Source organism: Pundamilia nyererei, unplaced genomic scaffold (genome assembly GCF_000239375.1).
Source record: "Pundamilia nyererei isolate P.nyererei 1_Seehausen unplaced genomic scaffold, PunNye1.0 scaffold00100, whole genome shotgun sequence".
NCBI classification, from domain to species: Eukaryota; Metazoa; Chordata; class Actinopteri; order Cichliformes; family Cichlidae; genus Pundamilia; species Pundamilia nyererei.
Window position 1 is genome coordinate 1,854,402 of NW_005187501.1, and position 26,894 is coordinate 1,881,295.

The 26,894-nt window shown below is 39.1% G+C and overlaps 5 protein-coding genes across 8 annotated transcripts; 4 read left to right on the forward strand and 1 right to left on the reverse strand.

Moving 5' to 3' along the window:
* The first annotated feature begins 1,882 nt into the window (after positions 1-1,882).
* abhd6b (abhydrolase domain containing 6, acylglycerol lipase b) lies at positions 1,883-7,402 on the forward strand. Its single transcript, XM_005740494.1, has 9 exons — positions 1,883-1,943; positions 2,158-2,289; positions 3,735-3,891; positions 4,223-4,336; positions 4,434-4,566; positions 6,026-6,183; positions 6,369-6,423; positions 6,503-6,603; positions 7,134-7,402. The coding sequence occupies exons 2-9, from the start codon at positions 2,165-2,167 to the stop codon at positions 7,311-7,313; spliced, it is 1,023 nt and encodes a 340-aa protein (XP_005740551.1). The 5' UTR covers positions 1,883-1,943; positions 2,158-2,164; the 3' UTR covers positions 7,314-7,402.
* Positions 7,401-10,985, forward strand: kctd6b (potassium channel tetramerization domain containing 6b). Its single transcript, XM_005740493.1, has 3 exons — positions 7,401-7,746; positions 9,558-9,659; positions 9,892-10,985. Exons 2-3 carry the CDS (start codon positions 9,633-9,635, stop codon positions 10,576-10,578), a joined length of 714 nt encoding a protein of 237 aa, XP_005740550.1. The 5' UTR covers positions 7,401-7,746; positions 9,558-9,632; the 3' UTR covers positions 10,579-10,985.
* Positions 10,986-13,660: 2,675 nt separating this feature from the next.
* On the forward strand, positions 13,661-17,226 carry uqcc5 (ubiquinol-cytochrome c reductase complex assembly factor 5). Its single transcript, XM_005740495.1, has 2 exons — positions 13,661-14,017; positions 16,747-17,226. Exons 1-2 carry the CDS (start codon positions 13,864-13,866, stop codon positions 16,836-16,838), a joined length of 246 nt encoding a protein of 81 aa, XP_005740552.1. The 5' UTR covers positions 13,661-13,863; the 3' UTR covers positions 16,839-17,226.
* Positions 17,227-17,281: 55 nt separating this feature from the next.
* ognb (osteoglycin, paralog b) lies at positions 17,282-19,538 on the reverse strand. The gene is made up of 6 exons (XM_005740496.1): positions 19,391-19,538; positions 19,220-19,298; positions 18,696-18,860; positions 18,409-18,611; positions 18,233-18,325; positions 17,282-18,113 (listed from the first exon to the last, which is right to left on the reverse strand). Exons 1-6 carry the CDS (start codon positions 19,487-19,489, stop codon positions 17,943-17,945), a joined length of 810 nt encoding a protein of 269 aa, XP_005740553.1. The 5' UTR covers positions 19,490-19,538; the 3' UTR covers positions 17,282-17,942.
* Positions 19,539-22,182: 2,644 nt separating this feature from the next.
* On the forward strand, positions 22,183-26,784 carry LOC102214354 (14-3-3 protein beta/alpha-like). 4 transcript variants are annotated; one of them, XM_005740498.1, is made up of 7 exons: positions 22,183-22,328; positions 23,244-23,308; positions 23,400-23,701; positions 23,796-23,919; positions 24,401-24,564; positions 24,736-24,831; positions 24,920-26,784. In XM_005740498.1, exons 3-7 carry the CDS (start codon positions 23,408-23,410, stop codon positions 24,974-24,976), a joined length of 735 nt encoding a protein of 244 aa, XP_005740555.1. In that variant the 5' UTR covers positions 22,183-22,328; positions 23,244-23,308; positions 23,400-23,407; the 3' UTR covers positions 24,977-26,784. The 4 variants fall into 4 exon arrangements, with proteins under 4 accessions (XP_005740555.1, XP_005740554.1, XP_005740557.1 ...); XM_005740499.2 differs by lacking the exon at positions 22,183-22,328 and adding an exon at positions 22,453-22,510; XM_005740497.1 differs by lacking the exon at positions 23,244-23,308.
* Positions 26,785-26,894: the final 110 nt, after the last annotated feature.

Here is a 26,894-nt window from a genome sequence, read left to right on the forward strand (position 1 = left end):
ACGCAAAAGATACTCTTCTAAAATAGTCAGACAACCCCATTAGTTATTTTCTTCCAATGAATAATTTTACGATTTCTAGTAGTTGTTTATTTTCCATGAAGAAATGTTACTGATCACTTCTGAACTGAGGCTCAAATGAAGGGATTCTTGGTCTTTTAAGCTCCTTCACTAATCGATCCATGCCTGTGTGGTTGTCTTTCTGCTGGGAAACAAACACTCACTGCAGCAACTCCCTTAAAGCAACCCAAACACTCACAGTTACTCTTTAAGGATGAGGCCGAGTGTTTCTCAACACGATTCTATTGGCAAATTTAAAATTTCACAATGAGGTTGTTGCTCCCAGCAAAACAGCTGACCTGTGTGAATGTGTCATCGTGACACGTTTTTGTGTCGCTACATTGCTTTTCTTTTTTTTTGTTCTGCCAGCTTTGCTCCACCAAGTATTCCTCTCAGGACATAATACGACGGCTAACGTGATGTAGTCAAAGCGAGCAGACTGGGAGCATCCCCTCCATCCTATATACACTCAAATATGAGAATCATTCCCATGCAAGGCGAGCCCCTCTGCGGCATTGCCGTGTCCATTTGTTCTGCTCTACTTTGCATGTAGGTCATCTGTAGTGGACCAGAGATGCAGCAGAGTGGCATCTGTGAACTTCAGCCTTTTTACTTTGTAATCCTTGTTTTGTATTGGGTTCAGTTTAAATTTTGACATCGTTTGTGAATAACCACAATGATTAAACCAGTTTACTAAAATCACAGTGTAATGAACAGCTCGGGCGTTTTTAGCAGATCTCAGAAGCTGAACGTCACTTTCCCAACAGCAGTTATCAGCTGTTTATTTAACAGTTGTCAGTACTGTGTGCTTTACAGACCTTTAGACTCTGATTGGACTGATGCACACAAGGTGATAAACAGAAAAACACTGCTGATTAATTCTAAATCAGAATCACACCCAGTGTTACTTTGCAAAGTTTAGTTGAGCAGATTTAATCTAGTTGAAAATAACTGGAAAATGTAGTTTTAATTTTTAGGGTTATGATTTATTTTTCTGCTTCATGTTTTTATCTGTATATATTTTTGACACATCTCTATGCATTGGATAAATATAGAAAAATAAATATAGAAATGTACACAGCACTGGGGGAAGTCTGATGAGTCAGCATCAATGCAGTAGGGCAGCATGTCTGCAAAGATGTGATATTCTGTCGCTCACATCTGCAAATGAAATCTGTATCCAATTCCCTAAAAGCCTCAATCCCCACTGAACTGGAAGTGACGACATCTTAAAGTTAGGTCCTCACGACACCCTGTGCAAAGGACCCTTGAAACTTTACCACACACTGCAGGAAACAGTCTGCCTCTATAATGACACCCAGTGGTTAGTTTTAGCCTTAAGCTTCAGCTTGTAATTTGATGTGGCTGTTTGGACTGGCCTTCCTCAGCCTCCACTCTCAGACTAACCGTGTCAGTAAAAAATAGTGAGTGCCACTGCATCTGACCAAACGAGGCACCTTTTATGAAAGTGCACATTTATTTCTGGGATTCATCCCAGATGGAAGTAAGACAGGTCTGTCATACACACTAAAAAAGAATTTTTTCAGTATTTAAAGTCTGATTCAGAACCCCAATTTATCTTGTCTGCACAAAGCTTGGCCTGTGTGTTCACTTTAAATGATCGACCCAATGATGGAGTGGCCTATTTTACCCCGACGATGAGAATCAATGAGTTTATTCAGAGCAGGCATAATCTGAAACGAATAACTGCCCTCTGCAACAGGCGCTTTTCATTTTAGAAATATTAGTTAACCACTGATACTTTCTGCACATAAAAATAGCAGAAATAAATGTTGTAGAGTGTGCATGCTGTGCACCTATTTAACAAAATCACTTTTGATGCTCCCACCTGAGATAGAAGAAAGGAGGGGGAAATCATCTCAAAGGTAAGTTTTTACAGTTTTTTTTAGCATGTGTGTTTTGTTGTAGAAGCGCGCTTTAGTTATTTTACAGCTTGTATCATGTTATTTTGTGCACATGCACATCCTAAAGACATCCCTTTATTTATAGTCTTAACTAAATATGGAAATTATGTGGAATTTATCTAACAGATTTCTCCCCAGAAGGACAATGCGTGAGTTTGTGTTCATTTATTTTCAGTTGAGCCATGGCAGCTGATCTGGATGTGGTGAACCTGTGTATTATTGCTGGAGGAACACTGGCTATTCCCATCCTGGCCTTTCTGGCTTCCTTTCTTCTCTGGCCCTCTGCATTAATTAAAGTGTATTACTGGTAATGTAGATGACTTTCTTGTGCTGTGCTTCAATTTATATTTTATACTATTCTATGATATATTTTTATGTGTCAGTCAGAATGTTTGGTTTGGAATGCTAACTTAATCCAGGATGAAGTTTAATCACATTATTGATGTTTCTATCTGATTGAATCTATTATTTACACTCAACAGCCACTTTGTTAGGTACACCTTGCTACTACTGGGCTGGACCCCCTTTTTGCCTTTAGAACTGCCTTGATTCTTTGTGGCATAGATTTAACATGATGCTGAAAACATCCTTGAAAGATTTTGGTCCATATTGACATGATGGCATCACATAGTTACAGCAGATTTGCTGGCTTCCATTACCCCACTCACTGGGGCTCTATTGGACTGGGATGTGGGGACTGAGTCATTTGAGTATAGTGAACTCATTGTAATTGGAGCCTGATTCTAGCTTAGTGACATGGTGCATTATATTGAAGCTATAAGAAGATGAGTACACTGTGGCCATAAAGGGATAGTCATGGCAACAATACTCAAATAGGTAGCAATATTTTGAACAATGCTCAACTGGTACAAAGTGTGCCAAGAAAATATTCCCCACACCACTGCACAACTAGCAGCCTGAACTATTAGTACAAGGCAGGATGGATCCATGCTTTCATCTTGTTTATGCCAAATTCTGACCATACACTCTGAATGTCACATCAGAAATGGAGACTCATCAAAGTGGGCAATTTTCTATTGTCCAGTTTTGGTGAGCTTGTGTGATTTTTCTGTCCTTAGCTGACAGAAATGGCACTCAATGGGATCTTCTGCTGTTGTAGCCCATTTGCTTCAAGGTTTGGCCTGCTGAATGTTCAAAGATACTCTGGTTGAAACAAGTGGTTATTTTAGGGTTTTTGTTTGTTTTTTCCCTTCCTATTAGTTCAAAGCTGTCTGGCCATTCTCCTCTGACATCAACAGGAAATTTCCACCCAGACAAATGCTGCTCATTGGATAGTTTCTCTTTCTGACCATTCTCTCAAAGTCACTTAATCACCGTTCTGCTCCATTCTGATGTACGGTTTGAGCTTTCACATCTCACCCTGTGATGGCTGATTAGATATTTGTGTTAATAAGCAGTTATACAAGTGTGCCTAACAAAGTGGTGTATGTACATATTGCATAGTGTACCTGGATTTTCTTTGCCCTTTCTTGTCATGCGCTTTGTGGTTTCTAATTTGGAAAGGTGCTCTAAAGATTATATTCATTTATCAATGACATTGTTGAAAACTGTGGCATTGGTTACCTAGCATACTTTGTTTAATGATATTTCTTGTGTCTTAGTTGCTGTGACTATCCAAGAAAAAGAATCTGCCTCATCATTAATCCTTTAAAGCATTTCAGCGAAGAAAGCCCAGATTTGAATTTGCATGTAAGTCTTTGTAGCTCAGATATGGTACCTGCTTGTTTTCAGGTACTGGAGGAGGACTCTGGGCCTGCAGGTGGGCTATGCGGATTGTGGTGGTTATCGCTTTTGTTACTCCTACAGAGGAAAGCCTGGAATGAGACCTTCGATCTTAATGCTGCATGGCTTCTCTGCTCACAAAGACACATGGCTCACTGTTGTCAAGGTTTGGCTGACACTAGACATCACATTTTACTTCCCAATAGCTCATGGGGCTAACACTCAGCTTAAAACTAGCTAACACTCAAACTTTTTGTCAAAGAAAGGCTGAATGTATGCTTTTAGTCAGACATCTATCCAGTGGAGTTATGCTCCATCAGTCACACGATCCAAGAGAAAGACTGGAATTTATTTCAATTTAAACATTAATTAGAAATGATTTCATAAATACATATTGTGCTGTTTATGAAATTCTTCTTAAAACACCCTTTCTTGGCTTGAATGCATTTATCATATTAATGACATTAAGCGTTCTTTTTTGTCTTCTGCTGCTCCAGTATCTGCCAAAACATCTGCACATTATGTGTGTGGACATGCCTGGCCATGAGGGGACAACACGCACCAACATAGATGATTATTCCATTCAGGGGCAGGTCAAAAGAATCCATCAGGTACACCCAATAGATAGTTTTTAAAATATGTTGGTGTGTTTGTCAGGTGCCTAAATCATTCCAGTAAAACTCTGTTTTTGTCTTTTGTTCTTCTCAGTTTGTGGAAACCATCCGCTTAAACAGGAAACAGTTCCATCTGGTTGGAACCGGCATGGGGGGAAATGTAGCCGGGGTTTACGCAGCCTGCTATCCCTCAGAAATCTGTAGCATGACTCTCATCTGTCCAGATGGTCAGTCAGTGTGTTTGTGTGTCTGTGTATGCGTGAGCCCAATCGTACTATGCTGTGATGAAATCTGTCTGCTGTCAAGGTCACTTTGTGGGGTTCAGTTCTAATATGGTGAGAAAAAGGGAGTACGTTTTAGAGGGAAGACTTGTTTCGGCAATCAGTGCTTAGAGTTGTGGTAATTCTTTAGGAAATGAAAGTCAGTACACTGTCCTCTGAAGTCATGGAAACAGACTTTTGTGTGTTCCTGTGTAAACCATCATCAATGAGCCCTTTGTGCTTTGTCCAAAGAGAGGCTGGATGCAGGAAAGAGTGAATATTTTAACTTTAAACAGGCACTCACATTTCTTAATAGATAGATAGAAAGAAATGAAGGAACTTACCAAAAAAACAGAAAAAGAAGTTAGATGTAGGAAGAGCTCCAACTAAGGACTTCACCTCTGTAATCAAATGGAAATAGAGTAGGGTCCTAAGATGTATAAGATGTAGAACCAGAAAATCCAAAGTTTTTAGAATCAGTGGGTTAACAAAATACAGTTAGTTTTATTCATTTTCTTGTTCAAAATAGAGGTAGTGTAATACCATACTATATTTTAAAAGTTTGACAAAATGGCTAATAAAATTTACATAATTCAACATCATAAAGACACATCAAGACATGCCAGATATATGTGGATTTAACTTAATGCTGTTTTCACAATTACTCAACACAAGTGAGTATGAACTTTAATGTAAGTTTATTTATTAAACACATTTCACTGTTAGCCGAATATGAACAATGCAATGTATGAAAAACCAAGATATTGACAACGTCAGTGTATTTACATGAGGGAGACTATTTAAAATGTACAAAGTGTTTCTTTTATGGTGGTTTTCCGTTTATCCTAAGGAGGAACACGTGTGTGTGTGTGTGTGTGTGTGTGTGTGTGTGTGTGTGTGTGTGTGTGTGTGTGTGTGGGGGGGGGGGGGGGGGGGGGGGGGATATGGGTCAGGCTAACCAGTAGTGCCACTGAGAAATGCTGTTCAACTGGTTGGCCAAGTGAGCACTCATTCTGCAGCATATGGGCTCTGAAAGTGTGAAGGTTGCTTAGTTTGTTACTTTTTTTTTCATGACAAAAAAATATGTTCAGCTAGACATAATATTTAATTACTAATATAAACCCTACATTCCACCTAAGACTGGATCTGTAATTGGACCCATTATGCAATTAATTTTCCCAGGGTGCAACATTAAATGATTGGGACTGGGTTTATTTCATGCCAAGACACGATAAAGACACTGTTTAGCAAAATATAAATCACATTATTGAACAGAGTAAAGGATAAGGTGCAGGAAAGCCACAATTTATTGTCCCCATATGAGGACGGGGGCTCTCTGGAGATTAAATAGTGCCTTTTTAATAGCAAACTGATTAATACAGCATGAAATTAACTTTGTGTCCAAAATCATCATTTTATTCTGCAGGAATAAGACATCCATGTGAGACCAAGTTTGACAATCATGTGCAGGACCTGGAACACAGCAATTACACCCTGAACATCCCGCTGATCCCCACTACACCCGAGGAGATGGAGGATATGTTCAAACTGTGCTCCCATGTTCGCTTTAAAATTCCTCAGCAGGTCAGGCCTTCATTTCAAGTATACTTTTTTTTTTGTTTTGTTTTATGCGCTAATAATTTGCAATCATGATGTAGACTATAAAAATAACAAATACAGAGTAGTAATCGTCCTACTGAATTGCTTTGTTATTCGAAGCTTGGCTTATTTTGGGAACTTTTTGTTAAAGCTACTTTTTCGCTGATTAGATCCTTCAAGGCCTGGTAGATGTCCGAGAGCCTCACAACACATTTTACCAAGAAGGTCAGTTCACTTTGCATTGAAATATTTCAGTATTTTCCAGTTTAGTGGAAAAATTCCAGTAAATTCTCTTTTTCTTTAGTTTTTATGGAGATTGTAGGTGAGAAATCAAGATACGCCTTACAGGACCACTTGCATCTAATAACCACACCTTTACAAGTGATATGGGGCAAACAAGACCAGGTAAACTAACACAATGACTCCAAGTACATAAATGATTACACAGCAGGTTTTGCGTCTAAACTAATCTGAAGATTCATATTCCAGGTGCACATGTGCTGTACATGGTGGCTCAGGCTTTCTATTAAAGAGAAACTTTATAGAGCAGGGGTGTCAAACATAAAGCTCGGGTACCAGATTTGGGCTGAGAAAGACTTCAGTCTGGCCCACTGGACGGCTTTGGGAAATATGAAGGTCGTAAATTGAATTGCATTTTTATACGTTTTACAGCTTTGGCTACTGATAAAGACTTCCCCCATGGCCATTTATACTTCACCAAAGTAAATAAGTAACAAATTTTAAAAAATGAAATAACAGAGAAGTTCCTTTTTCCCACTATTTTTCCTCTTCGATTAAATTCATAGATAAACTTCTTTACACTGACAAAAAGAAGAGTTTCACTGGTCCACACCACTTAAGATCAAAGTGAGCAGTGCAAAGTTAGTTTGGCATCCCTGTCATAGACATACTGGTAATCATCTGCATTTGCTCAGGTGGTGGATGTCTCTGGAGCGGCAGTGATTGCAGAGACCTTGTCTGAATGCAGAGTGGATCTGCTGGAGAACTGCGGACACTCTGTGGTGATGGAGAGGCCTTCTCGGACAGCCAGACTCATTCTGGAGTTCATCATCTTGCAGCAAAATGCCAGAAGTGGCACAAAGAAAGCCACCTGACCTAAAGACTTTTCATCGTTTCATGTTATTCTAATGCTCCAAGTGCTCCTGCTTTTGTATAGAAGATGCAGACACCTCACAAAAATGTACAATTAAGATAGTAAGAAATTATTGAAAGCTTCCTGCATTTCTTCAGTGTGAATGAATCACATTTCTGTTATAACACAAGCTGCATGACGATAATAAAACGACCATGCGTTTATGTGTGAGTGTGATTCACTGAGAGGCGCCTGCAGCTGCACCAGGACCTCCCTCCTTCTCTTCCTTGATCCTCCTTGTGTGCGCAGTCTTGGTTTAGCCCGGAGCCGAGCACAGTTACCCAGTGCGACCAGCGGTAAACATCAGTGACTCTCAAGCTGCACCGTTAGACACCAACCACAGGCTTCTGTCGCTGAATAAAAACAAACACACAAGTACGCACGAAAGAGAGCAGGTAAGGCATGGTTTTAGCTCATGTGTCACTCACTGCTCGGTCCTACTAAGACCCTGGCGTTAACCTTAGTAGTAGGAGCAGCTAATGGGATGCTAGCTGCGTTAGCTTGCTAACCAGAAGCTAGCAATTAGCTAGATTAGCGGGTTGTATGTTAACTTGTATGCTTTCATTGTGTTTCACGCCACACAGCTCTGTGTATCCGAGCTGGGTTTGTGATGTAGTAACGGTACTAAACTTAAAAATGCACTTCGGGGCTTGCTGTAGCAGCTTGTTAGCCAGTTGGCAGCAAATACTGCAAAGGCACTGTCGACTGGATATTTTAAAGAAACATTGGTTAGCTGGCTTCACTAGCATGCAGTGAACCAATACACCTTAGTTAAATGTTGTAAGTAAAACAGGTCTGTGTGGGCAGTTTTATATAGGGTGCTTATCTGCGCCAGGTTTAAGTTTCAAGTTGAGTGCTTTTGTGGTTTCTGCTATTTAGTCCCGACTTTCATGCTTTGAAAGTGAAATGTTAAGTTTATATTTAAACAGGGAAGCAGCAATTGATAGAACCAAGCCTTGTATTTGCTGCTCTGCAACCAGCCACATTATAGTAGCATAACAAATGAGATGGGGAGTACTAAGGGTTGCTTAAAGGAAATTAAGAATGAGGACTGTACCGCGTACGTTATTTGCCTATAGATGAAAGCTCAGATCATAAAACCAAATTCTGCGAGTATAATTTACATCAGTTACTCTCTTACTTAGAATATTGGCTTACTTATACTTGCTGTATTACTTTAAGTATACAGAAATATGCAGATACTCTAAGTGTCTCCTTGTGGTACACAAGTTGGGAAAGTGGATAGTAGTGCTTTATTATTTAAATTGGCAATTTCCTTTAAATTAACACGCACACATACATACATACATATACACACACACATACATATATGTGTGTTTGTGTGTGTTTATAAGCACTTCCTTTTTTGGCTCCTCCCTTGGAGGTTGCCACAGCAGGTCATCTTCCTCCATATCACCCTGCTGCACCCTAACATCCTCCTCTGTCGCAGCAGTGCAAATTGTTTTACTACACTCAGTGAATATCAATGAAATACTGTATAGTGACATCTGGTAACATTGTTATTGTCATTTGTATTTCTTTAATCCCCAGTTGATCTTGTTACTTTAATGATGGTTTAAGGACATTACTGTTTTGATAGCGTATTCTTATATTCCCTTTTCTGTTATTCTTGGCCCTGATTGGGTACCGCTGGAGAACTATGTAAAAAAGAATAATGTCAGAATTTCCAAAAGAACAGCCAGATTAGTAAGGTTTATGACAACTATCACGAGTAACTGTGGAGGCTAAAACAAAAGCCTGTCATCTCGTGTTTATGCAGAGTGGCTTTTGAGATTATTTTCTTTAAATTAAATTAAATCCATACTTAGAAATTCAGACTTGTGCTGAGCACACAAAGCACTTCAATGCCATGTTGGCTTTGGGATTAAGGTTCAGAGCTTCAGCTCCACCTGTTCCTGAATGCAAATTTAATAAAATCTTATCACAAGAGTCCCAGCATCTACTAACATCCCAGGCTGCTGACTTCACAGTAAGAGGGTAAAGTCACATTGAAAATAACACCACTCAAATCTTTTGCACAGTCTGTTTATTTACGCTTACCCTTACTCAAATAAATCAAGGCATGCACACAGATGCTTAAGTCTGTACTGAAAAACCTCATTTAACCTAGAACAAGACTGTGTCCGTCTTGTTCTGCAGATGAAGTCTTGTTACAGCTGATGTTAATATCACTGTTTTCTCACAGGTGAAATCAAAGTGAGCTGATCCTCATTCGTTCCCTCTCTATTTTGGTTCTGGCCAAGCTGCTATTCTTCTACAAATGGATAATGGAGACTGGGGCCATAGGGTAAGAGACACCTAAGAAACCTGACATGTGTCTGACAATGGATCACATAATCACATAAACTTGCTCTGTTGCCACTTTAGCTGAAACTAGTTTAGTCTAATACAAGGTAGCAAATCTAGATTCAGTGACTTGTATTGTGTCCACTCATGTTTTACCATATTTTTTTCATTGTAATTTTTTTTTTTATATAGTTCCAATAGCATGAGCTTGACAGGTTTTTCTTTTCTTTTAGATGACTACTCCTGTTACCTTGAACGTGGGAGGCCACCTATACACCACCAGTTTATCCACGCTGCAGCGCTATCCGGACTCCATGCTGGGAGCCATGTTCCGAGGAGATTTCCCTACAACCCGCGATTCCCAAGGGAATTACTTCATCGACCGGGATGGAACACTTTTCCGGTACATCCTGAACTTCCTGCGGACATCTGAGCTTACCCTTCCTTTGGACTTCACAGAGACGGACCTCCTGAGGAAAGAGGCGGACTTCTACCAGATCGAACCTTTGATCCAGTGCCTCAACGATCCAAAGCCGCTGTACCCTCCTGACATCTTTGAGCAGGTCGTGGAGCTTTCCAGCACTCGGAAACTGTCAAAGTACTCAAACCCTGTTGCTGTTATCATCACGCAGCTAACCATAACTACTAAGGTTCATGCCCTGCTAGAAGGTATTTCTAACAACTTCACCAAGTGGAACAAACACATGATGGACACCAGAGACTGCCAAGTGTCATTCACCTTTGGACCATGTGACTATCACCAAGAGGTGTCCCTAAGGGTTCACCTGATGGACTACATAATGAAACAGGGCTTCACCATTCGGAACACACGCGTGCATCACATGAGTGAGCGTGCCAATGAGAACACGGTGGAGCATCACTGGACTTTCTGCAGACCCGCTCATAAAGTTGAAGACTGAGTTTACGTAGCACAATTGTTATAAGTGACACTACTGCTGGATTTGTCTTTTATATTACTCAAATCATGATTTTAAAAAAGGAAAATCCAGAAAGCAAAAATCAAAGAAGATGTGAATTTGGATTTATTCACCTGTTCGGGGCTACAACTTTTCCTGTGCTATCCCTACACATGTTTATTAGAGTGCAAGGCCTACCATAGAAACATGGGATTTTATACATATAGGGACATTGAATCGTCCCTATACTAAAATAGTGTGGGTAAATTATTATTATAGGAATAACGGTGGCTTTAAAAAGAAAAAAGTCTTTAGAAATGAGGTCATAAAGAAGGTATGATTTGAGTCTGCCTATGCCGAGTACCTTAATAGTTAAAAAAAAATAAAATGCATTCATACGAAGTTAAGCCACAATTTGTAGAAAAAAATAGAGCTGTAGAAGGTAATTTAAAATTATTATTGACTCCAGACACATCACTAAATGTTTTTTGTAAGATGTCAGGAGTATACTTTTTATAATACTAATAATATGAATAATAACTTATTTAGCTCAGTAGCTTCTTGGTCAGTTTCTAGTAGATTTTGAAATTAGTCTCTTAGGTCTAGCCCCTTGTATGGTACTATTTCTGAAGCCCCCAGTAGTTGTTGCATGTGTCTGACTGTTTTGTGTATGTATATTGTACATATGTCCTGTGCGCGGTTTAAAATACACCATACTGTTACTGTTCATATCACCAGTAATGTTTCCAGCCATCGCAGCCAAAATAAACCCATCTGTGTATTTCATTTCATTAAATTTGCATAGTTTCTCATTTTAACTCTGATGTTTAGATCTGATGTAATTTGTCAGTTCTAACATCAAGGCTCCGTGCAGTCGTGTACAAAGTCACTATAGCTGTTATTTGGAGGAAATACAGTAGAACATCTATGAAACACAATGATTGATCTGAATAATAAAGCGTGTATATGTTTAACATTAGGTGCAATAGTTTTGCAAAAATATTTTTTAAAACTGATTTTCTTCACAAAACAAGCCATCTTGATTTAATTGTATATTCTTTTTATGTACATTGTAAAACCAAATACTCAAAGTACTTAAATTAAGTAATGTAACTCTTTCACAAGAACCTGCTACTTAGTAAAATTAAATTATATTATTTTAATTTATTTTAATTTAATTGGCAGACCTCTTTGGAAGGGTTTGATTTCTGGGGTTGATTTGACCCCAAACATAAATGACATTAGTCTTTAGTGTGATATAACAGCTGAATTGGTTTAGATTAAGACAATGGAGTAAAAGTAAAATGTCTGTCTTTCATCAGTTGCTCTTCCTGCACTAACATTATGCAAGGTTTAACAAATTAATTTTTATTTTTGGTTATATGTATTTTTTTTTTTAAATGCACTCAGTGATCCACCTTCAAAGGGGTTCAAACAGAGCATGCCCAACACATTCTACGCCAGACTTGACAGCAGTCTTATTGGACCGATGATTTTTTTCCCAAATACTATACAGGTAAGTTTTGGCGGAAATTTTTAAAATTCACAAATGAAAGAGCTTTATCATGAACATCAAACTGAGATTTTGAATTCTAGCATTAGCCCACGTTGTCTTAAGTTTTTGCTTTCCACTTTCTTTTCTCCTGCCTTAGAACTCAATCTTCAAGATCCACTATCCCACCTCTGCACATATCCAAACCATCCCTCTCTATTTGTCACTTGGGTTGATTTGCTAAGTATTTTTTAATTTAATTATTAAACATTTTAGTTTTATTTTAGTTAAATGTAATCAAAATATTGGAGGTGTGATAAGCTTCAACTTTTAAGTTCTAACTTCTTTTGGTTTGCAGTGTACAATTTCCTTAAAAACATGAAAAACGAGGTCTTTCTCACCAGTCTGATGTACATTTTCAGGTCCAAAATATAAGGAGATATAATCATAAAATTAAGTTTTGTGTTTATTTTATTTTTTGCCTACACCAGGTGGCATTTTGTTGTTGCTGTTGTTGTTTTTACTTCTCTCCACTGGCTCCCTGTGGTTTTGACCAAAAACTAGATTACTATGAATATACAATGAGAACTTCATTAACCTGGAGGGAAGTTCTTGTGCCTTTTGCATCCTCAATGCAATAGGGATAGAAACAGGAAGAGAAACAGAAACAATGTGTGCAGACTTGCAGTAAAAAAACAAGATACAGATGAGAACTATCAGTATGTGCATTAGTGCAAACAGGCAGAAAAGGACAGAGTGTTAATGAGTGATAAGAGAATAAATAACAAGTGATACTTTCATAGTAGTAATAATAATCATCATCCCATCTGGTAAAGCACAGATGGGATGATGTAAGTGTATGGTATGATAGAGTGTCAATGAACATTTGTAGAAAAGAACAGTTTTTTAAATAATATTTTTAATTTATCATTGCGTGAATTGTAAAAATGTGTAGCCTATACACAGATTTTTTTAAAAAGAGGTTTTAATATTTTATTAACTAAATGTGTGTCATAGCCTGCACCTCTTAAATTATATTTTGCCTACACCGTCCTCAGTCCCCTTAGCTATAGATTTCAAATCCAAAAAAGTGAAAGACGTGAATGAAAATAGAGACTGTAGCAGTGCCTGGATAGTGATGGATATGTTTTGGGGGCTTTTTGCCATTAACAGACAGCTGAATATTTGAATTTAGGCATTAATTCTCAATGTTTGTGAGACCAAAAGCTTTAGTACAAAAAGGCGATGTAATTTTGTACAGGTGTAACTGCATCTTTTCTTTGTTACAAATACAAGACTGATTCATTTCCTGCCTTGTATTTATTCAGATTCAACATCAAACTTAAAAAAATAGTCCATTTTCATTCTCAGGTATGAATCGGAGGTCGTTTTCAAAAGTTTCAGAGAATGCGTAAAAAGCAATGGAAACAATAATATATAGTTAGATATTACACCCATTGTGTATTTTTCTGTCATGTTATGCATAAAGGAGCAGAATATCACCACTTGACATACACCGATGCCACCCGGATGTTACGACTCTTCTTGGGTGCGTTGGTTTTCCTTCAAATCCTCGAGCTGCTCTTAGTTAGTCTGTAGATCCTTGAGTGTTCCGCCCGTTTTGTTTAAGCCAGTGTACAAAATGAACGCACCCAACTTAGCACGTCCGTTGCTCTCATAACATTTGCTAAGGACGTGCTGCTCGTATTTACCCACGCTGTTTCTTAACAGTTCACCTTCAGAGTTTCTCTGGGGCGCCGTGGAAGTGTTTGTTAGGACACAGTTTGTGTGTCGGGATGTTTCACAGGAGTAAAACCATTAAAGACTTACTGAACATTGTCCCGGGGAAACGTCGCCTCGGTGCGTACAGGTTCCTTCCAATCTTTTTCTGTATCGGGGGAATCATGGAGTGGATCATGATCAACGTGAGGATAGGACAAGAGACTTTCTGTAAGTGTAAGCCATGGGTTCACTCAGCTAGTCTAACCGACACGTTGAGTATCTATTTAATAGATAAGTTAGCTAGTTTTAATAAGTTAGGCTAGCTGTGTTAGCTAGCAAATGTTAAAGGACAAATAAAAGGCGCCAGTGTGCTCTTCTTTTGGTTATATGCTAGCTACCGGTTTGGGAAATTACTCCAATGCTTGTGGTCAGTGCTTTCATACACGTGTTTACCTCGAGTTTACAGTGATCTTGACACACTTGAGAGTGCCTACAGTCAGTAGTTACTAGATAGTTGTAGGTACCTACGGTGTGTACCAACACTTTTGTCGACCCTTCCAAACGGGTCTAAAAGCAGTCTAATCAGAGAAGAGTTCCCATGTGATCCCATCAGAATCAGATGATTTTTTATCAATGTTATTATTTGTTAACAGTATGAAAACTGTGAGTTACAGGTCCTCCCAATGGGAGGCATTTTTGAGCTTTCATGAATTCAGAAGGAGGAGAAGAGGCCAACATTACATTTTCAGAGCTGAAAAACAAACACACGTTTTATTATGGAATAATTATCCCAAATTACTGGAGATAACTATGTCGTAGAACAAATGGCACCAATTTAATGCGTGTGACACAGAATACGCTAAAGATCAAGTGTTTTTAAGCAAACTTTAAAAGGGTTTGCTCACCCTGTTGGGTAGATGGCTATTCAAACCAAATTAGGCCATTTGCTTCTACTGGGATTCCTACTGGGCCAAATCCATCCAGGTTGCCAGTCTTTTGCAGGGCTTACACACACAGAGACAGAGCGGCTCACATTAACACCACCACCAGTTAACCTAATGTGAATGTCTTTGGACTGTGGGAGGAGGTCAGAGTTGCCAGAGGAAACACATAGGCACCACACTGCAGACTCCACACTGAAAGGCCCCAGTTGGCCGGTTGATTGGAACCTTTATGTTTACAGTCATATAATCAAGAAATCCTCATGTTTTGGAGGCTTGAGCTGACCTCCTAAAGAAATTAAGCAATTGTGAAAATATTCATTTTCTTTTAAGGGCAATGTGGTTACCTCTGTTGTCGCAGCAAGGAGGTACTGTGCTTGAATCTAACCTGGGGCCTTGTTCTGTGCAGTTTCTGTGTCTGCATTGTTTTCCCTGTGTGTACCTCAGTTTCCTCCCGCAGTCCAAAGACATGTGTGTTAGGTTAAATGGTGATTCTACATTAGCTGTAGGTGTTAACAATTGTCTGTCTGTATGTGTTAGATCTGCAACAGATTGGCGACCTGTCCAGGGTGTACTCCGCCTCGTGCCTTATGACAACTGGGACAGGCTCCAGTAATTATTGTAACCATAAGATATTAATGTAGAAACAGTGTTGTAATGTTATATCTGGGAGCTTTTTTAAACCACTATCTGCTATAAAGCAGTAGTATATAAACAACTTATTTTAAAAAAAATAAATAACTTTGTTTGTGAAATATTAATCTTTAAATAACTAGTAACCATCCATTAAATGCATGTAATACTCTGTGTGTCCCTTTGAAATGTGGTAATGTTGTAGGTGGTCCAGTTAAGTACTTGAGTACAGTGGTTAACTAACAAATGCACTTGAAAGAACTATGGTGTCAGAATCACTGGAAAAACAAGTTTCCACCTAATTATACGAACACCCACTCAAGTTGGAAAAACAGGTTAAAGACTAAAAAAATGCTGATGCACATGTTGCTGTGTTATTGATATATACACAAAACATGGAAGTTGTCAGTAAATGTCCGGGTGAATGCAAAAATGTTATAATCTAATGGTGCAAACTGGTTTTTTTTCTTTTCCTGCTAACATTTAATTTATAATATGTCCAGGTAGAGTTACGTAGGTTAGTTAGTTGTGGGGGGAACTATTTTCTAGCTGAAGAAAATGGACCATCCAGTGAATGCATGAAAGCAGGGAACATTTGTCACAATACTAGAGATAGAGTGAGCGGGGTCACTCAAAGACTGAAAAGAAAAATGACTCCAGTGTGTTTTTACTCTCACTAAACCCATTTCTCATTATTCCAGATGTGCTGTCAGAACTAAAAAGGGCTCAAATCCTCTTGTGTTTAAAAAAAAAAAAAAAAAAAAAAAAATCCACCCTGCACATATTATCCTGTGATATTGAGAGGCCATTTGGGGACAAAAGAAGTGTTTTTCTCTACTGAGGAGAAAAAAACTATTCCCTGTGCTGTTTGTCAGCTTGGCAGTCATTTTGTTATAGATATTAGATATTGCCCAGATTGCTTAGAAATTCTGCTGGATAATAAAAACAGACATTTTCACTTGCAGTAGCAGAGGGAAAAAGGAAACACCAACTTTTTCCACCTGCCTCTGCAAGTGAAAATGTCTGTTTTTATTATCCAGCAGTGAAAAAAAAGGTGTTTTTTCTTTATTTTTTGAGGGGGGGATTTAAAAAAAAATCTGGAACCCTGGAACTGCCCCACCTGAGTGGTATGCACTCATTACTAATGTTATGCGGATACACGTGTCTTTCTTTCCTTCTTCAGCAAGCCAAAATATCTGCTGTGCATGCTCACTTTGACACTGACAGTTTAGTAGCATAAACCAGTGTGTTTCTTACCGTGACACATAAACTGATAGTTGGCACATTTTCTGTTAGACATCAGTGTCAAGTATCCAGAATGCTTTCTCTGTGCAGTTTTTACTGGAGACACATTTCAGTCTTTTGAATCTGTTTTCTTTCCAGATGATGTCTACAGAAGAAAACAGTCAGAACGAGAGTACCAGCAGAAGATAGCAGATGGATTGATAGTTCTCAATCAGTCTCCAGCCAAGTGAAAGATGATGATTGGATTAAATAAGGACTTGACACGTCATCTAAAGACAGTGTGGGACACCCATGCAATTATGAATGCTGCTAAAGAAACGAGTGAAAAGCTGATGGTGCAATGACTTCCAACATGCAGGTTTTATTATTTGTATAGTGTTCATTTGCAGCACTGCAGTATAAAGCAACAGGGTAGAAGAATCCGTTTCAGAAAGATGAAAATAATAACGACAAAGGCATTATTTGTTTGTGGAAACCATATTGAGATCTCATCGTTGTAATGCCTCATATTTTAAAAAAAAAACAAACATTGCATAGCACCAGCTAGAGAAACCATCTTCGCCATGTACCAACTAAAAAAATGACTAAAGGTGTTTTTATTTTGGATATTGCTTTTAACCCCTTAGCAGTCCAATTAGTCCCCTAAACCATCCAATGTACCGTGGGCGGTACGTCCGACTGCTAACAGGTTAAACAAAAAACACACTGTTTCATTTGTTGATCAAATCTTTTTGTTATAAAAGCTTTCTAATTGTGTAAGTTTTCAACTGTGCGATATATGTATCACTATAAAAATGTCGCTTAAGAACTTTATTTTTCATTATTTATATTTTTTTCTGTGCACTAACTGTGCATCTTAATCCCACTCTCCTTCACTTTACCAAGAACTCACTAGAGCCCGACCGATATATCGGCCAGCTGATATTATCAGCCGATATTGGCTATCTGCCGATACGTGCATAGCGACACATTTCATTAACAAGTAAAGAAGAGGCATTATGATGTTGCATAGCTTGGCCATCAGAGGACACACCCCAACTTTCCTGTTGGCAGCATATGTTCGAAATGTGATGAACACAACAGCCAGCTGATTTGAGCAGAGTCGGACAGAATGTAAATCCACAACTTTGTCACATTACCTTAGTAAGGACTCATAAATAACTAGAAATAAGAAATGCCAGGGAAATCTTTGTTTTGTCTGCCCAAAAGGAAAAAAAATATCGGCAGATATATCAGATTTTTAAATATCCAATTATTGGTATCAGTTTTAAAAATCCTATATTGGTCGGGCTCTAGAACTGACTCACAAAGTCTGCCTCAGTTTCTTTTGTGTTTCACTTGTACCAGCCAATAGGGAGAGACTGCAGACAGATGAAGCTGTTAGGGTGCTCCGACAGCTTCAGGGGGTTCCCATCCAGTCTCACCTCGTACATGTTGGTCCGAATGTAGTGGCTTGTGTTTCCTTTGCAGAATGTCTCATCTGTTATTGTTGAGATGTTGTTGTTCTGCAGGAGATCAATTCAAGAACACAACCTTGGCTACAACTTCCAGACAGAAAACAAATTTCATTTCTTCTGCAGTTTTTTTTTTTTTTTTTCCCAAAATAAATAACAGATGAACTTACATGCAGATGAACAACGTAAAGAGACTCTGGAAGATGGGGGACGGCTGTCAGTTCATTGTCTCCGAGATAAAGGTATGCCAGTCTCGTGAGTTTCTGCAACAACACAAGGCCACTATTTAACATGCGATGATGATTTCTGCAGGGGTTTAACATTAGGCATTTACTTGCCAACTTACTTTAAAAGCATTTGCCTTTACACCCTGGTTTTTAAGCCTGTTGAAATTGGCATTAAAAGTTACTAGCTTGGATGGCAGCATGGGAAGTTTGGTCAGTCTGTTTTCTGCGAGTTTGAGCTCCTCAAGATTGGGAAGTTTTGAGAAAGATCCGTCTTCTATCTCAGAGATGAGATTCCCAGACAAGTCAATTCTTCTTAAAGTAGCTGAAAAATACAAATAATGGAAGTAAAAACTTAAGAGGAGAAGAATACTTCAAAGGATTTTTAAAATTATTAGTATTGTTTTACCTGTGTCTGCAAAGTCTTCCCTGTGTATTTTTGTGATTTTGTTGAAGCGAGCATAGAGATACGCCGTTTCTTTTGGCAGGGTTGGCACGGCTGACATGTCAGGGGACACGTCCTCGCAGTAAACTGATCCACTCAGACAAACGCACAGTAGACATGTTGGCAAAACTGAAATGATCACACATCTTTTCATCATATGGCATCATTTATATACACTTCTCAAAACAACCCCCCCCCCCCCAAAAAAAAAAACAACCCCAAAAGAAAACAAAGATCCAGCAAAACAAAAATAAATGTGGTGTACACACAGGTCCTTTAATTAGCTGCAACTAAACTAGAAACAGTTGTGTATGCACTTGAAAATGCACTGCACCTAGTTTAGCCGAGGACACTTGATCAGTCCCATTATTACGTAACATGAGCTTTAGCTCCATTCACAAAAATGTGGAAGAATGCCTTTGCAAGTGTTGCATAATCAGCTTTGAAAGAGTTGTGGAAAACTATTTATTTTTTTTAATAAACCTTACCTTCTGCTTTTGGAAGTACTCCACCATCAGTATCTGTGTCTTGCAGGACGCCATAGTCCGACGCACGTACCGTAGCTTTCTGCAAAAAGAAGAAATCATCTCAGTTAGCTCTCACTTTTGTGCATATCGTCCTTGAAGATAGTTTTGAACCTCCCCCCAAAGCTTTCTTACTGCAGGTGTTCTTGCTTCCATGTATTCACCCTTTGCTGCAGAAGACACTATCCATGGGAGCATTACATATGTGAAAATTAAAATCCTTAATGGTATCATTGTGCCTCAGTGGCTGGAGAGAGGAGGACAGAGCTGTCTGCTAGGCTGAGATCTGGGGTACATCTGAGAAGGAAAATTTTCCATCCACTTTTATTAAGCTGCCAGCATACTGCTGAGTAAGAAAAGGAAACTAGTTTTAACTCAATACACGCTGTGTTTGTGTCACATCGACTGGTCCGGGTCACTCTTTAAGATTGTGTCGCCTTATTTCTGTCCAACAGATGAGCATTTAAAGCTCGATGGGGATGTAAGTGATGAAAACTTTGGATCATAAGAAAACCATTGAGTAAACCCAATGCATGAAACAGTTAAATTCTGTGGGTGTCACTCCTGTTACTGGAGGAACAGCTTGGTACTGGATGAAGGTATTAAATTTGAAAAACTGATTGATTTACCAGCAGTGAAGCAGAGAGAGCAAACTGTTGAGTATCTTTTTACTTGGATTGTTTTCCATCCATTTGGACTGCTTCTTTATCAGAAGTGACTCTCTTTCTGAATAACTGCTGTGGTTGAGGTTATTGCCCTGTGCCTGTCCACTAAAACGTGTCCCGATCAGTTCTATTGATTGTTTGATCACAACAGCTTGCCTTAACTACAGCCTCGACCTTTCACATAGTTTGATAGTTACTGTTCCATCATTTACTAACTTAACTTCCAATAGATCAGACTCTCCAAATTATTCTAAGCATACATCAGATCAGTCCGTTGCAGAAGCTGCTCCTAAAACCACGAACAGCCAGGTTCTTCAAATCAGAACCTAATCTCCCCCCCAAAAAAACATTACTTCTTTGTTTTTTAAATAAATCTAAGTTTAAATCTAAGTTTATAATGATTAGAAAAAATGGGATTAATTAATTCCTTTTTTTTCATTGAGGAAAGATTTGTAAATTTTAATTTGACACGTAAAATGAGATTGCTGTAGACACACACACACATGCACACAAGTACGCAATGGAGTCAAAGGAGCTTGCAAAGAAAAGCGTCTGGACTTCTTTAAGTTGCTTGAAGACGTTTCACCTCTCATCCGAGAAGCTTCTTCAGTTCTAAGGTCAAATGGTGGAGAGTCCCAGATATAAACCTAGTGGGAGTATCCCCCCACAGAGGGACAAAAGGACCCCCTGATGATCCTCTAATCGCCTGAGCCAAGGTGTGAAACTGGGTGTGGGTCCCAATCAGCCAGGGTTTCGGGTGAGCTCTTTGTGAAACCTGCCCCCACCTTATCATGCGAATTCCTGAGATCAGATGGCCCAGGATGTGAGTGGGCGTTAAAGCGTCTGGGAAGGGATCTCAAAACTGGATTATAGATGGCAGAGAGTTGGTGTCGTAAACCCCCGCCTCTGTTCAAAGATGGTCGCTCACAGTGGACATAGATGGCTTCTTTCACTCCATCTGTCCTCTCTGTCCAAAATGTGAACATTGGCATCCTCGAAAGAGTGTCCTTTATCCTTAAGATGCAGATGGACTGCTGAGTCTTGTCCTGTGGAGGTGGCTCTTGTGTGTTGTGCCATGCGCTTGTGACCCACACCCAGTTTCACACCTTGGCTCAGGCGATTAGAGGATCATCAGGGGGTCCTTTTGTCCCTCTGTGGGGGGATACTCCCACTAGGTTTATATCTGGGACTCTCCACCATTTGACCTTAGAACTGAAGAAGCTTCTTGGATGAGAGGTGAAATGTCTTCAAGTAACTTAAAGAAGTCCAGACACTTTTCTTTGCAAGCTCCTTTGACTACGATGACCTGGATGACTGAGAACCTTCACAGACATACGCAATGGAGTGACAGGCCTTAGTACAGTAGTTGTAGAACATCAGTTATTAGGAAAAAAATAGGTTACAGATGTAATTATCTGCATAATGATTTAATAGAAAAAGTATTATTAAACTTGCAATTTTAAGTGCACTTATGCAACACAGCCTGACCTCAGTTTCTACTGGAGTTGGGACAAAAATGACCTTCACAGACAAAAATGATCTTATATGACTTAAGAAGGGTGGAGATGTGCACACAGAGCCATTGAAGGTGGAGTGTGAGCAAATAGAGGAAACAGGAGTGCAACTAAGAATAATAAATACTATTTTGCTGTGAAAATAACAAGACTGGTTATACTGTTGTGTTGACATTTATTTTATTAACACAAATAATTGCTTTAAAAATATGTAGAAGATGAATAATTTTTTACATATATAGAAAATTTACATTTATATTTATATCTGCTGCTATTAACCTCAGTCGTCAGTTTGGTTATCAGGTTCAAGCAAGCGCCTGCACTCATTAAAATCTTGACTTGCTCAAGTGCCCTTGAGAAAAACGCTGACCTTGACCTTTGATCATCAATATGGAAAGTATTATTTTGTTTCTTTGTTTTAATTTAAACCCACATGACCCTCCAATTATCTGATCATACATGTCTATAGTCTTGTAACCCATTTAAATGGTAAAGAGGGCTCCTCTCGTGCGGATAATGTTTATTTTGGCTGAGTACTAAATTACAAAATCATCCAGTTGGCGACCTTCACATATACATTTAGCTTGTATACATATATAAGCTGAATGCATATATATGTCAATACTGTAGCAATGTAATGCAAGAGTATCAAACAGTTGAATTAATTCTGAATAAAGAAATACGCTTGGATCCATTGATTGCCTTTACCGTGTGAGCAGAGGCTGCATTACGTAAGGCAGATGTGCGGTGAGAAAAGAGGAAACAGAAGTGCCTGTGTAGCGGAAGTGGTACTGCCCTGAACGATACGCTAAGTGAGACGGAGGACGGAGGCTGAATCGTCCACAGAGCGAGCGAGAAGAAGAAAAAACAGTAGGATTAAAAGTCACCGCAATCGTAAGTGCAATAACCTCGAATGTATGAATATCGCATGCTAACACTAGGTTTTCATTGGTAGCTCGTTGTTCGAAAGCCTGTTCTATCGGGTTCGTTCGAATCCCACTGAGAAGCGAAACATAACGGCTAGCTCGGTTGGTGAAAGGCTAAGCTAGCGTTAGCTGCTAGCTTGCTAGCGGACGGTGAGATTCCGTGACACTTTGTTCTGACAGGCTCGGCAGCCAGGGCGGGCCCTGCTACAGCTACTTAAAACGAAATCAAAGCGAAAGTAATACGGTGCAGTTCAGTATTCCCCTGCGTAATAACTACTTAAAATGACAAATATTAACTGCCATCACCCAAACCGCGTATTTTTACATAAAAATTCGCGGTTGCTTTCGCTGGCCTAGCCGTGACTGTTAGCGGCGATGCTAGCGAACTGTTAGCTACTACATTCGTTTTTTCCTACTTTGGTTATCGCGCATACGATAGTTCAGCGGCTATAAATATGAACGAAAAATATGAAGCCTTCTAATATGTACTGTCGTATTTGTTAAGCCAGTTTAGCCGCGATTTAGAAAATCTACTATCCTCGCTAGCCTTGCTAGCAACATTGTGGGAGGGCATTAAACATGACCCGGGAAGGCTTCCGCTGGTACAGCAAGTGTCGGTCGAAAGAACGTCAAGCGAGCCAAAAAGGCAGCAGAGCAAATAATTATACACGGTTTGACATATTTAGATATGCGAAGAGTTCTGATTCAACTCGTGAATATGAAATTGGGTTGGGACGGTAAGGGCGAAGCAGGGTTAGCTAATAACTTGGCTAGCGGCTAACCATAGCAAGAGATGAGTGTGGTTGACCCACTTGCCAAAGAGCCCAGTTCACAAAGCATGCCCTGTGAATTGTCATTGAATTAAGTGTTTTGATCTGTTAAGACCAGGTGTGCCACGGCAAGGTGAAGCAAGTTCGTGTGAACTAAGATAACACACACACCACACAGGTGTGAATGGCTAATGTGCCTGAAACATTCTTTCTTGTGTTTTGGTGAATTGCAACTGTAGCTGTTTCTAATATTGTCTTGTTTTTCCCAGTCTAGAAAATGGATAAGAGCGACCTGGTACAGAAGGCCAAGCTTGCTGAGCAGGCTGAGCGCTATGATGACATGGCTTCAGCCATGAAGGCAGTGACAGAGCAAGACTCTGAGCTGTCAAATGAGGAGCGCAACCTTCTCTCTGTTGCCTACAAGAATGTTGTAGGAGCGCGCCGCTCATCCTGGCGCGTTATCTCCAGCATTGAGCAGAAGACTGAGGGCAATGACAAAAAACAGGAGATGGCACGTGAATACCGGGAGAAGATAGAAGCTGAGCTGCAAGAAATCTGCAACGATGTGCTTGTAAGGATTTCTCATTATTCAGTCCCAATTTAGATTCTAGTGAAAGTGGTATGTGTTATTGTGAATCTGAACAAACCTTTACTACTGTTTTCAGGAGCTACTGGACAAATTTCTCATTGCCAAAGCATCTAATCCTGAAAGCAAGGTGTTCTATCTGAAAATGAAAGGCGACTATTATAGATACCTGTCTGAGGTTGCGTCTGGGGATAATAAGAAGAGTAAGTGAAAACACAGTTTACATCATAACTTTGTTTTACTGCAGTGTCCTTTTAAAGAGTGGTGAAAGAAACTTTAAGTTAATCAATAATGTGTAATCTGAAATCCCTAAATGTGTTGATTTAAAAGAGCAGAATCATGATGCTTTTTATCTGATTTTATCTAATTTTTTTTAAATTATTGTTCTGTCAACAGCTTTGTTTTCAGCAACAGCTGATTGCACTTTTTAGCAATAAAAAACCCTCCAAATAAGAAACCTATGTAGTTGAACCTGGCATACTTGAAGACAAGCTGAAAAGGCCAGAAAATTTTGTGGCCGGTCTACAGTAAATGCAGAGATGGCACCATGTGGAATAAGAAAATTTTGCCATATTAATGAATGTTACAATACAGTTTGAGATTATTCATAGTCTAATTTTTCTGCTTTTAAGTTGCTGAAAATTGGTTCATTATAGTTTTATTTTTTTCCTTATGCTTTCACAGCTACAGTGGATAATTCCCAGAAGGCGTACCAGGAAGCTTTTGACATTAGCAAGAGTGAGATGCAGCCAACACACCCCATTAGGCTTGGCCTGGCCCTCAACTTCTCAGTCTTCTATTATGAAATCCTAAACAACCCGGACAAGGCCTGTACCCTGGCTAAAACAGTATGTACTCTGGCTTACATGCATAGCTTTAAAATGTCTTGGAGCTTTTTAACAAATGAATAGAGGGGGGGGGGAGAGAATGGGGAGGAAAAAAAACCTAAAACATATATTTTTTGGTGCATATTAAATTTATTACTTATGGTGTAAATCACAACAAATGACTCTTTTCAGGCATTTGATGAAGCCATTGCTGAACTTGACACTTTGAACGAGGATTCCTACAAAGACAGTACCCTGATCATGCAACTACTAAGGGACAACCTGACTGTGAGTTTTAAGTTACACTGTTTGGTTTCAGATTGATGCGGGCATATCTGTCACAAGGCACTCTAACATTTGTCCTCTGTGTTTCCAGCTGTGGACATCAGAAAACACGGCAGATGAGGGAGAGACCGAAGGAGGGGAAAACTAATGGAATTGCACTGTTAATCCACCTACACTCTTTATCTTAAACACAGACAGCTTATATACATCCCCCTCCACTCCATCAGCCCCTCCCACTTCTGTATGACAAGCAGCCTGAATTGCTTCCGACCAACTAGTTTACCCCTCTCAGTTCACTGTGAGGTGACAGGGTAATTTTTTCAGTTGTTAGCAGATTCAGTCACTCTGTGGAAAATGTGTTGATTAGCAAGTTCACATTGCTGTTTTTTTTTGTTTGTTTTTTTTTGTTTTGTTTTTGGTTCTTTGTCAGCTTTGTGCAAGTCTGCGTGTGGCAAGCGTGAGTGGATGTGAGAGGTTGTGCGTATGGTCTGTGGTGGGGAGGGGGGGTATTGTGAAATCTAATCGTCCTTCCAAAGTCCTTGGTCCCCTGCTAGTTGTGCATTTTTCATCCCCCCACCCATTTTTTTTTTGTTACGTTTATTATTTGTAATTCCTTGTGATATTTACAGGTTTTATTGTATGGTAATTAAACTGGCAGTTGATTTCCACCAAACACTGTGATGGTAGGCATTCCATTTGCTTCACAAGCCCCCCTCCCAAAAAACATTTTTTGTTCAAATTCTCAGACATACAATCCTGTATTCAACTAACTGCAATTCTGCTGTGGGCTCATACAGAAAGGAGGCAGGCTGTATTGTGACACTGACATTTTGGTGTAATGCTCCTTGATCATGTTCACAAAATTCACAGTTTAAGCTCTGAGGGACCCCTTAAATTTGTCATGTTCAATTTAAGACATTCCACATTATTAGGCTTTTTGGAAAGGCAGTGCTTTTTTTCTCATTTTGAACTAGGTATGGGTTGTCATTGTAGTTTTACTCACTGTTCAGGTGCTGCTTGACCTCAGTACAATGGAAATTGTATGTGCGTAAATGTGGTTCCATGTATTTTGCAAGATTGACTATCATCTGTATGTAAAACCTACAGTAACCTTTTATTGATGTTAATTGAAAATGTCTTACCACACTGTATCAACCCTGCTTGCAAAATATTCCTCTTAAAGCGGTTGTTTTCTCCAAAAAATGTTTTTGTGCCTGGCTTTCTCTTGCAGCTTTTTTTTTTCTTTCTTTTTTTTTCTCCCCCATTTAGACAGCAGCATCTGCTTGTTGATGAAATCTCACAGAGAAAGAGTTAAACCATTTATTAAAAGGAAATAGTTAAATATTTATTAGTCTTCGCCCAGGTTCATCAATCTGCTGTTTAAAGGTAGCTGATGTTAACGGATTATCTAAAATCAGGTCTCCTTAAAAGTGTTTAGAAGGCCATTTCATGACTTTTGAAAAGAAACTCAGTGTCACAATACCATGTTATCACCACTACATTCCACACTCTTGTAGTTGAAGACACCATTCCACATTATAGCTGACAGTCTGTTTACTCTGGCAGTGCTCCAATGAATTGATATAATTTGTTGGGGGAAAAAAAAATTCATGTCAGTTTATTATTATGCTTGATGAAAATGCAGTTAGTGAATGTGGAACGAAGCCTGTCTGTATATCAGGTATCTACTTGCTTTGTTTTTACTGACAAGTCTTAATGGCTAAAATTTGCTTCTGTAACAGTCTTATTACCCAGTGCACACACGTGGTTGTGAAAATTTAGATTAGCTATTAAAAAAAACGAGAAAAAAAGCAGTGACGAAATGGAGATAAACAATGGTTGGTGTAATTCTAGCTTTGTGTTTATGTATCTTAAAACCATTCTAGTTTCACTCTACATGTAAGAAATAGGAACGTGTCAAAACCATCCAGTGAAATAAAGTTTCGTTTAAGATAACAGGCAAATTACGTCTTCATTTTTGTTCACCAGGTATATTTAAAAATTAAAACGTAAAACAAAAGCCTAAAAAAACTCTGAAATTGAGCAAAAAGGTACGTGAGGGTTAT